At 53.2% G+C, this 11609-nt stretch overlaps 2 protein-coding genes across 2 annotated transcripts; both read right to left on the reverse strand.

The window, feature by feature from the left end:
- Positions 1–2219: 2219 nt before the first annotated feature.
- On the reverse strand, positions 2220–9271 carry KCNAB3 (potassium voltage-gated channel subfamily A regulatory beta subunit 3). Its single transcript, XM_030861554.2, has 14 exons — positions 8647–9271; positions 7258–7301; positions 7131–7168; positions 6812–6891; positions 5457–5501; positions 5311–5355; positions 5056–5099; positions 4771–4857; positions 4411–4496; positions 4145–4265; positions 3966–4060; positions 3768–3888; positions 3509–3597; positions 2220–3210 (listed from the first exon to the last, which is right to left on the reverse strand). Exons 1-14 carry the CDS (start codon positions 8886–8888, stop codon positions 3133–3135), a joined length of 1215 nt encoding a protein of 404 aa, XP_030717414.1. The 5' UTR covers positions 8889–9271; the 3' UTR covers positions 2220–3132.
- A 590-nt stretch (positions 9272–9861) lies between these two features.
- On the reverse strand, positions 9862–11548 carry TRAPPC1 (trafficking protein particle complex subunit 1). Its single transcript, XM_030861562.2, has 5 exons — positions 11494–11548; positions 11285–11383; positions 11065–11135; positions 10576–10714; positions 9862–10279 (listed from the first exon to the last, which is right to left on the reverse strand). Exons 2-5 carry the CDS (start codon positions 11381–11383, stop codon positions 10151–10153), a joined length of 438 nt encoding a protein of 145 aa, XP_030717422.1. The 5' UTR covers positions 11494–11548; the 3' UTR covers positions 9862–10150.
- Positions 11549–11609: the final 61 nt, after the last annotated feature.

Genomic DNA, 11609 nt, shown 5'->3' on the forward strand with positions numbered 1-11609 from the left:
TAGCACGGACTCTAGAGCCCGCTTACCAGTTGTGACACTTTGAGCAGGTTACTTAACTTCTCTGGGACTTGGTTTCCTCATCTATAACGTGTGGATGATAATAGGATTGAATCAGCTTATATACTGATTCTAAGGTGCTTAGAATGATACTTGGCACACAGTAAACACACCATATATTAGCTGTTGTTAGTATCCTGTGACCCAGCCTATGTTGTGTTTACTTTAACTTCTTGGCACCCAACGTTTCCAACACCCATTTCTTTTCTTTTTTTTAAACCCTGTTGCTTTCACCTTAGTAACACCCACTCAACCTTCAGCTCTCCACGCAGCCTCACTGTGTGAAATACCCACTGTAGACTCTGGTAACACCACGTGCTTTCCTCTGGACTTTGGACAACCAAAGTTTGTGTGTGTTTGGGGGTTACTTGTTACTTCTTTGCCTTTCCCATCTGTAAACTTCACAATGGTTGTTCTGAGTCTGGTTTTGTTCACCACTGTGTCCCTGTGCTGTACCATAGTAGGACTCAATAGATAAATACTTGTTAAATTAATGAACGAGGTGAGTGATAAATATGGTAAACGAGGGAATTCCCTGGCTGTCCAGTGGTTAGGACTCTTTCCCTGCCGGGGGAACTAAAATCCTGCAAGCCATGCAGCACGGCCAAAAATAATAATAATAATAAATTATATGTATATATATATATACACATATATGTATATATCGTAAACGAGGTGTGACAATAAAGGAAGATTCCTTACAAGGGGTTTCTAACTGCCTCTGAAGGTAATTCTAAGAGGACTTTTTTCAATGTTTTGAGCCATGGGGTAGGCATCATTAAAATAAGTGCACAGCCCTCCAAGGTAACTGTTTAAGGAGAGTACTATTTTGAATTTATAAATTCTTGTATGTTTGTTACAGAATAACTAACAATAGTCACACATTTTTACCTCTTTGTTTCCTCCACAGTCTTCCAAAATGAGTGGGAGATGATAGGAGTGGATGTAAGTATTCATTAGTTGATGCGGTTGGCTGCTAATCCAGTAAATGGCATGCTGCTGACTTCTCTCTTTTGAAAATTGGTTTTATTCTACTCTCCCAGCTTCGGGATCAAGGAAGGGTGAGGATGGGAAGAAGGGAGATGGTGAGGTTTTTTATATATATATATATATATATATATATATATATATATATTTTTTTTTTTTTTTTTTTTTTTTTTTTTTTTTGCAGTACGCGGGCCTCTCACTGTTGTGGCCTCTCCTGTTGCAGAGCACAGGCTCTGGACACGCAGGCTCAGCGGCCATGGCTCACGAGCCTAGCCGGTCCACGGCATGTGGGATCTTCCTGGACCGGGGCATGAACCTGCATCCCCTGCATCGGCAGGCAGACTCTCCACCACTGCGCCACCAGGGAAGCCCGGTGAGGTTATATTTTAAGGGAGGCAGAGCTCATCCTACCCTGCCTTGTGATCTTTAAAGGTTATAACTTTCCACCCACTTTGTGTCCCAGGGAAATCAGAGTTCTTTGGGGAAGAATAAGGGTAAGGCTCTGACATAATCCCATTTGCTTCTGCTTTTCCACCACTCTCACACCTGATCTTTGACTTGTTTTCTTTCTTTTCTTTATAATATTTCTTTTCCCTGTCTCTGTATCATTTCAACCATAGACCGGTTTTCATTTTACCTCTCCTTCCCCAAATCCCAAAGCCTCAATCTCAGAACAGCCCCTCCCCCTCAGCCACAGGAAAACCACCTAGATAGTTCATTGGCGTATGTGTGGGTATCAGGCAAGAGGGAAACAAGACGAATGGCTAATATAACTTACAAAACAAAACAAGGGGGCTTCCCTGGTGGCGCAGTGGTTGAGAGCCCGCCTGCCGATTCAGGGGATGCAGGTTCGTGCCACAACAGTGAGAGGCCCGCGTACCGCAAAAAAAAAACACAAAAAAACAAAACAAGGGTAAGAGTGAGCATCAGAGGGAGGAGCAACAAAGCTATGAAGCCCGGCCTGTGGGTTCTAAGGAAGAAAGCTGTGGCCTGGTGGATCAGGTGCCTGGGTCCTTGATGAGAGCAGTGACTAGGAGCATGATGCCTGGGTCACTGAGGTAAAGGAGCAGTGGACAGGTAGTGCTGGACCTTTCTAACGGCAGGGTGCTAGAGGCCCAGATACGTGAGACTGAGATCCTAACCTCTCAGCCCCCAGCAATTTCAGACGCGGTAAGTGATGATCAAGCTGAGATTTTATTTACAGTTCCCTGGGAAGTCTTACACAAGAGGGGCCATCATTATTGCTTTAAGATTATTGCCAGGAGGAAGACTACAGTCCTCCACTCCCGGGTAGGAGTCCTGCTCAAGGCTCAAAAGTTTATCCCCAGACCTTTTTATGTCAGCCCCATTTCTCTGCCCTGACCTAAAGGCTGTCACCTTTTCCTGCAAAGTGCGGCCCAACCGTACTTTCCAAGGGCTTCCCTGGCCACTTGTGCCAGGACAGGCTATACATCGGCCGTCAATTTTCCCTCATCAGTGCTTTGTCACTGCACTCCCCACCCTACCCCTCTCTGACAAGAACAAAGTCTCAACACTTTTTGTGGTTTTAAGCCCTCCTCCACCTCCTGGCTGAGGCAGGGTCCTAGTTTCCCAAAGATTATCATTTACTTCCTGCCAGGACCAGCCTGGCTTCCTTTGTAACGAATGTAAGAGCCCCATCTCCTTTGTCCCAGATGACATCAAAACTCACTTCATATTAGGTTGTTACCCCTTGATGACATTTCAAGGGCCACTTCTGAGGTACTCTGCATGGGTCTTGTATCTGCCTTTTTTCCCCCTGGGCCTCGGCGATTAGGGGAAGAGAGAAGGGAGCGAGGCCAAGTGGCAGAGAGGGGACAGCCCAGTAGCTCATGCCCAGGATTAGCAGGGAGACCTAGGAGGACGCAATAGGGGGCGGCGGACTACTTTCCCTCTCAAGCCCTACTGCGGGAGGATATGGCTTTGTTCATGCTTTCGCTACTGTGACCGGAACTCGTTAGTGGGCGGGGCCTCCCTGGCTCCGGCCGCTGCGTGGAGGGATCCGGAGCGGGAGGGAGGAGGCGGCGGCGGAAAGCGGTCCTGAGAGCGGGTCCCTGCGCCCCCGACGGACTATTTCTTGAGATGAGGTTTGTGGCCCAGGAGCCCTTCTATCTCCATCACCGTCTGCGGGGTCAGCTGACTCAGCACCTGCAATTGAATGGGGTGGTGGAGAGGTGCAGGGTTGCTGAACAAGGGAATGAGGTTGGAAAACCCGGGGAGCCGCACAGCGAAGCCAGGTGGCAGGGAAAGAGTCGCAGCTGTGCCCCTGCCTCACCGTCTCACCCTGGGACCTCTCATTTGCCAAGCGAGGACATTGTAGTGGGTGACCTCACAGGCCCATTCTGGGCTGGACAGCAAGGCCTTGCTTGAGTGCTGGGACAGGGGACAGAGATGGGCTCTGGCTCTGACACCCGCCCCACTGCCCCCCACACCCTTCCCCCCTCACCTGCAGGGCGCCCAGGTGTTCAATCAGCTGCTCTGCACTGGACACCCCCAGCAAGACCGAGCTGACACCCTCACTGCGGAGACACCACGCTGGGCCAGAGAAGGAAATAAAAAAGAACTGGTCGGAAAGAGTGAGCACGCAGACTTCAGAGGTGTCTCCGAGGAAGAGGGTCCTCCCCAGAGACAAACCAGTCTGCGGTTTGGTAGCATCTCAGGAGGAGACAAGGCCTCTGCAGGGTCCAGGGCTGGCAGTGTCTCACCAATAGCAAGCTGCGCCACGGTGCAGCCCAGCTGGTGAGCGATGGGGAGAAGGTCCATGACTTTGGCTTGTTGCTTCTTGCCATCCTCACTCTGCACTTTGTCTTTGTGCCACTGGTAGCCCTGGAGGCCAAGGAGAATCAGCAAAAGACGACCCCTCAGATAGTCCACTCCTGCCGTCCTGAGCCCCCAGATCTCACCTTGATGTTGACCCTGCAGGTATCTGGGACTCGCCCATCATACTTGCTAGTGATGAGGCCACAGGCAAGAGGGGACCAGGTGACTGAGCCAACACCTGAGAGGAAGAGGATTGGATGTGGGAAAGGGATCTAGGTGATGGTGAGGCCGAGGGAAAGGTAGGGATGAGGGAACTTCGAACCAATCTTGTGGTAGAGCTCTGGCAGCTGCATCTCCACCTTCTCTCTCTGAAACAGATGGTGCTCAGCTTGTTCACACACTGGAGGAATCAGGTTGAACTGTCTGGCCATGGAGTAGGCCTCCTGAGTTGGGGTGGGGAAAAGATGGGGGTCAGAGCACTCCTTCCATTTTCTTCCACTCCCCCCCCCTCCAGTAGAGTGGGGTTTGGAGTGGCCATGTGAAAAGTGGGAACAAGTTGTAGGACGGCGAGGTGGGTGGCACACTCACCATGATTTCTGCAGCCCCCCATCGGGATGTCCCCCAGTATAGGGCCAGGCCCTGGTTGATGACATAGGTCATGGCTCGCACAATCTCTAGGCACATAGGAGAGGGAGAGCCTCACTGTCAGACCCCTGGCATCCTGGGTTCCAGATGTGCAGACCTCTGCCTGCCCCACCAAGGCCCCACTCATCCCTGTGGAGTCGGAGGGGTTGGTATCTGCTTTTCACCTCCCTCCCCGTCCAAGTCCTGGGGTCTGAGCCTCTGCTGTGGAGCTTGGGAGGCCTCCTGAGCAGGGGCTGGCTTCTGCTGAGGGTTTTAGAAGTGCTCAGTTTTGAAGGGCTGTCAGGGTTGGGGTGCTGCTTTTACCCTCCATGGGACTGTTGGGGTCTGAGCGATTGGCGAAGATGATGTCCACATATCCCAGCTGGAGGCGTTCCAGGGATCCTCGCAAGCCTGGGGTAAAAGCATGGGGCGAGGAAGGTAAGCTCTTCAGCTTCAGTTTCCTAAGAATTTAGACCTTATCCTTTTGCCATGGCCACCTAAATCCCGGCTTCCCTATTCAAAGCCTCAGACTCAGAGCTTCAGAGAATGTTCCCAACTCCTCTGGCTTCCATACCCAGCCACCTCCAGTTCCCAGCCCCTAACTCTTACCCTCAATGATGTGTTTGCGGCTCAAGCCTCGCTCAGTTTCTGCCCTGTAGGAAAAGGTAAGTCAGAGATGAGGTGTGTCAAAGATAAGGGACCAGGGCTGGCCTGGAATCATGAGGAACTGGTATTTCAGGGGTCCTCACAGGCAGGATGCAGACCTGGAGTAGCAGGTGCAGGGACTGCTGCCCCCACCCCCATCCCATGCACCTTCACACAGTCTCTGCAGATCTCCCCAATTATAGTGAGGCAGCCACTTACTGTCCTCCCCCAAAAATCTTGGTGGTGATGACATAGCTTGATCTCCTGGAAGAAAGAGAAATGGTAGAACGGGCAAGAAAAGGATTTTTGGATGATCATGTCCCCAGCAACCTCCCGGCCCTCCCCACCCACCCAACATGTCTTACCTCCAACCTTTGCTCTTGAGGATGTTGCCTAGGGTTCTTTCAGCCCTGGAAGGAAGACAGTGTAGAAGCACTGACCCCTCCAAAGTGGATCAGTTTCTTTCCTTCCTCCCCACCTTTCCCTTCAACTAATTTCCTCTCCTGTAAAATGGAGCATAAACGAGGAGGCCATTGGGCTGTCAGCCCCATCCTAGAGTAAGTAAGAGGGGCTCCCAATCTAGGGTTCTAGTCGTATCATTTTCACTCATTCATTCAACAAATGTCAGCTGTGCATCACTGTGTACGAAGCTCTGTTCTGGGTGCTGAAGGGATAGAATAGGATGAGAGAAGAGGGACCAACTATAGTGGAGCCAGGGAGGACACTGCCTCGTCTGGTTCCAACTATTTGTATTGCCCTCCCCCTTCTTTTAGTCTTTGCAAAGTTCCACCCATCCTCCAAAATTTAGCTTGGTCCTCCAAAATTTAGCTTGGATTCTGCCTCATTCTATGGAAAATGTTCTCTGATTGCTGCAGTCTATGGTCAGTCCTTGTCAGCTTCCATAGCTCTTATTGGCTACACAATTTTTTGACACTTAATCATGAGTTAATGTGTGACAAGTCTTAAGTTATGGTGGGCTCTTACTGAAGTGTTACTGTTATTTAATCTTTCGTATCTCCTTGTCTTTTGGTTTGTTTGTTTAACCACTTAGACTGTGAGCTTTTTGAGGGCATATTGATGTCATCCTTCAATCAGATACCTGCTCTGTGACAGGCTCTGCATAGGTACTTAGGTGACGTGGGAAAGAGCAAGACAGGTTCTGTGGAGGGAGGAGCCTCCCAGGTGAGCAGTGAATATGGCCTTGTAAACGAGTAATTGATGAACTCAGTGTCAGAGGGTAGTGTAAAGTGCTTTGGGAGCTGATGGGGATAGTGACCAACTTTGGGGAGCTGGGCAAAGGCTTCTTGGAAGAGTTGACATCTGAGACAAGTCTTAAAGATAAGCAGAAGAGTTTGCCAGAAGAAGAGGCAGGAGTAGTCATCCTAGGTTTTTACTATTTGCAGCGTGAAGCCATGTGTGCTGTGGTATAGTATGTTTGAAATTTATCTTTGTCATCCTCACATAGTTGCACATAAATGACGTCCAGGAAATAGTTGTTTGTTTTATTTCATTTTGACTGCACAGTATGCCCCATTGCCCTCAAAGCTGGAGAGAGACAGATGTTGGGACTACAGTTCCCATAATGCTTTGGGGCCCCATTGGCTGAAAGGTTGGAACTTAGTGATGCAGAATTCCCAGGGTTCTTTAGGGGGGAAACCAAAAAGCCCTGATATTCTCTCAGCCTTCCAAGTGTAACTTAGTCTTTCACCCCAGTCCTTACTTTCCCGCTGCATACACTTCGGTGGTGTCAAACAGGTTTACGCCATGCTCATAGGCTACTGTCAGCACATCCTCTGCTGTCTAGGATGGTGAGAGAAAAAGTTGAAGACCAGCAACCAGCCTCTCAGTTACCTTCCTTACGGCATTCTAGCCCATCAGACCTCAACCTTCGTTTACACATTCACTCCCCTTTCCCCATCCTCCAACCTCAGGTCCACCGTTCCCCATGCTTGTTGTCCAAACCCCTATGCAAGTCCATTTCCCCCCTTTTTGGTTCTCTCATACCCCCTCACCCTGCTTCTAGGTCCCATCACTTATACCTCATCTGAGATCTGAGAACCAAATGTGACCCAGGTACCTGCAAGAGAGAAGCCAGGCAGGTGAGACCTGTGGGGGCAAGCCATGAAAGAACGCCCCTTCCCTTAATTCCTCTTCTTTCTAACTCACCTAGGCCAAGGCAGGATACCCGAAGACCAGACTTTCCTAGGTTCCTGCAGGACACAGAGGCAGAAGGAAGGGGTAGAGCCTCCATTAGGAACATAGATTATCAGCCTCCAGTTCCTCTCCTTCCAGACTGAGATGCCCTCAGGGTGTCTCAGTCCAAAGAAGCTAGACTCAGTGGGCCCACTAAATTGGGCAGTGCTATGGCCATAGCATAAGTGAACAAATAATGACTGTTCCTCTGGAGCCACTGTCCAGTGCCTCTGTTCCCTCCTATCACATTGAAGATGCGCTGCCTGCTTAGCGTTTCTGCTGGTGGGTCTTGTGTTTATTTGAGTCATCTCTGGGATGTGTAGAGTCGAGGGTGGGGGTTGGCTGGGAGGAATGCGACTGGCTAATTGTGATGAGTTTGTGAAAACAGATCATCAGAGAGTGCTGTGCTAAAGGGCAGACACTGGGGTGGAAGGGGTAAACCAAGTCAAGTTCAGGCACTCAGGCAGGCAAGGATCCTTGGATAGGCTAGGCAGGGAGGCCTCCAACAAAAGCAGGTAGGACACCTGGGTGGAGAGTATGAGAGGTAAGACCAGTTCCCCCTCTTCCCCTCTCTACTCCCTCTGCTCCTGTTGGCTTGTGAAGTCTGTCTTCAAACCAGAGAGACGCTCCTCCCAAGGACCCCCCACCCAGGCCGTCCGCTCAGCTTCCCAATCAGGGCCACCACATGGAGGGGATCAAATTCCTCAAGTGACAAAGCCAGGTCAGATCAGTGACCTCTGCTCACTCTCAAGCAGGAGCCCCTCCCCTCCCCCCTACTGGTAGTCCTGAGAGCCCAGCGGTTCTCTGAGATAAAGTCGGTTACATTTCCGTCCATCTTACCCACATGGCCCCTGTCCTTCGGCAGGGGCTTGAGAGATGTGGTCCATCCTTCCAAGGGCCCCACTTCCCTCCCCACCCAGAAGGTTGCAGGAGACCTTGGGGCATGTGGGGGCAGTATCTGGGTCAGGCACACTGAGCAGGCCACAGTGAGAAGCCGTTTCCTTCCCCCATCTTCCCAGGACACGACCCAAGGACACTTCATCCCGGGGGGTGGGGGTGGGGGTGTGCAGCCTGGAGATCCGTGCATCCCTCGCCTTCCTGAGGGTAAGGAGGGAAGCTTAGGAGTATCCCCTGGGTCTGACAGGCCTGGTCAACCTTGGTAAACTTGATTTTCTACTAGTCGGGGGTATGGACGGAGAGCAAGAGAGGGCCCAAGTAAGGGAGTGCCAATGATGGGAAGAGGAGATGGAGTGAGCCGGGATCTTCTTAGCGAAGTTTGAGGGGGTTCTGGAAGCATCCCAGGAAGCCTCAGGGGTCAGGAAAGGGGAGCAGATGTGGCGGGCTGCCCGGCCACCCCCATACCTGTATTTCATGCCAGTGCCTCGGCCGGTGCTCTCTCGGAGGACCCCAGCGGGCGCTGGGGGTCGGGGGACCACTGCGGCCCGGGCCTTGGGGCCCGACCCTCCTCCCCCCGTAGGATTCCCATGCCCCCCGCCGACCGGCCCGCCATTACCGCCCCCGGGGCCCGGCCGGGGTCCACACAGACGGTCCTCACTGCTCCGGCTGCGAAGGTTCTGCTCGGTACATGCGATAGACACCTGCATGCCGGCTGGCCAAGGCGAGGGAGGGGGCTCCGAGGGGGCGGGAGGAGGAGGGAACCGGTAAGCCCGAGGGGAGACACCCGGGGGTGTAGTGGCGCGAGCCCTAGAAGAGCGGGAAGGCTGAGGAGGTTGCGGCGGGAGCAGCCAGGCAGGATCCGGCTCGCGGGGGCGGGCTGCTGGAGGTCGCGGGGTTTGCGGCGGAGAGGAGAAACGCGGGGGGGCGCCACGAGTGGAGCGATTAGGATTCGGGGGTACTGGCGCAGGGAGGAGAGGGGGAAATGGACGAGGGTAAAGGTCGAGGGCTATTCTCGGAGGGTAGGAACTTAGGGACGGGGGGGGCGGAAGAGAGATGCCACCTCAGCCCGAACCGCAGCGGGACCCGATAGACTCCCAGCCGCGTCGGCTGCGGGCCCAGCTTATCAACATGCAGACACCGCCCCCTCATCTGCATAAAGACGCCCGCCTCCCAGCCAAAACCTGCCGCTCATCTGCATAAGCCCCACCTTCCGGAGCTCCGCAGCTTGGGTGTTCTGTGGGCTCACAGGAACCGGAGAGCAGAACCGGGAGGGTGGTTCTACTCTCTGCACCCCGAGGCCAGTCGGCCTTCCCCCAACCCAGTGGTTTTCAATCAGTGAGCTATTTTCTCCCCTAGGGGACGTGTGGCAAGATCTGGAGACATTGTTGACTGTCACGATCTGGGTGCGCGCGCGCGCGTGTGAGAGAAAGAGAGAAAGAGAAAGACATGGAGACGTGCTACCAGCATCTAGTGAGTGGCGGCCAGAACAAAGTACACGACAGCACCCCCCCACACACACACACACCCCAAGATATTATCCAGCCCCAAACGTCAATAGTGCCGCTGTTGAGAAACCCGTGGACAAAGCCTCTTTGCTGGCTCAGGGGATGTGAACACCCTGGTTCACGCCTTCATGAGAGGGGCAGGCCCCGATCGACCACTGAAACTAACACACTCAGGTCGCAGAGGGTGATAAAAAGTTTATTCTGTACTTCTCCCAGCGTCAGGTAGGGGATAAAACTGGAGAGAGGGCCTGGTTTGGAGGTGTAGAGACTCCAGTAGGCTTCCTTCCTGTGATGGGAAGGGCACCATGGAGGGCTTTTTAAGCTGTTCCCCTGGGAGGGCTGCCAAGGGCCCTGACGGGGATGGAGGAGCTGGGGCCGTGGGGCTGCCAGTAGGGGCCCTCAGGTGAAACAAAGGGCCCCAGATAGACAAGGATTCTTCTGAGGGGTGAGGTAGAGTGCTTCCTTCAGCCAGCCCGGGCGGAGAAGAAGGGCAGAGAGCGGACGTAGGAGTCCAGTCGGGAGCGGAAGAGCTCACTTTGCACAGTTTGGCCCAGCGGGCACAGGGGATTCTTCACCACCAGCTCCACGTACAGCTGTGGAGGGGGAGGGTGTTAGAGCCAGGCTTTGAACACTTCTTGTTTTCAACCCCAAACCTACTATAACCTCAAGGGTGTGTGAATGCACAGCGATCAAGGGCTGGAAGGCAAACCCTCCTTGGGGAGAAACTGGTGGTGGGAGTGTATAAGGACCTAAAGGGTCCCAAGAAGTCTGACTTCAATAGAGATACAATACAGTAGGATTAGGGCAGGGAAGCTGAAGGAGTCTTGGGGCTCTAAGTGGCCATGGCTGTTGAAGCTTTGGCGGAAGGGTCCGAGGGGCTGGCACTGACCGCACTGTAGATGTGGTGCAACACATCTCGGATGGGTCCCACGCCCAAGTCAGTGTTCATGACAACCTTGATCCCAGTGGGCGTCTCGTAGTAATGGAGTTTGTAACGGCTAGTTTGGAAGGCCAGGAAGCCGTCCTTCCTGCAGAGATGAGGAGGATGTTAAGGAATAGAAGCGAAATCTCTCCCAAAGAGATTCTTCTGATCTCCTCTAGATTGACTCCCTCTTCTCTAAACATGTCGTTTGTAGGAGCCTGGTTGACTAAAGACACCTCCCATCTTCACCCCTCAATTTAGCCCCGTTGCCCAACCTCTCTACCTTCAGATCTTCCCCACCGCCGCTCCTGCCAGCTACTGCACTCTCGCCCCGGACTCAGCCTCTCTTCTCTGTCTCCTTACCCTCTCTGGGGGCCAAAGCCCCTTCCACTCCAGAAAGTTTCCCCCGCCCCCAAATTCCCTCCCTCCCTCAACAACCCCTCTGACTACGCGTACATGTCTAGCGGGGACATCTTGCTGACAAACGAGCGGATAGAGAAGAGCATCCCGTACATCAGCTTGTACTCCTGGAGGGAGAGGGGCAGAGTTAGTTCTCGGTTTTTAAAGGAGCCAGGGTTGGGGTGGGAAGGAGCCAGGGTTTGGAGAGAAGCTGGACTGGGACAATGTGCATTTGGAGATGTGAGGTCACCCGGGTTGCGCGGGGCCCTCTCGTCACCTCCTCCTTGGGGATCCCCGCTTGCTTCTTGCGGTGCCACTCGCTGTAATGCAGACACACTCCATTCCGGTCAAACAGGTACAGGTTGTGGACAGTCATCTGCAGGGCAGAGAATGTGAGCCTCACTCCGGGACCGCCCACACCCCGTAGGCTCCAGTTCTTAGCCCGGGATCCCTCCAACCAGACGGGGACCCCTCCCGCTAACTCACCGGAACTTCTCCGAGTGCCCGTCACTCGATACTTCCGGTTTCCGCGGAGCCCCGCCCCACCGGGTCTACACGCTCTAGCGGCAGAGAAATAACCCCGCCCCTATACCTCTCTCAGC

Source organism: Globicephala melas, chromosome 20, assembly GCF_963455315.2.
Source record: "Globicephala melas chromosome 20, mGloMel1.2, whole genome shotgun sequence".
NCBI lineage: Eukaryota > Metazoa > Chordata > Mammalia > Artiodactyla > Delphinidae > Globicephala > Globicephala melas.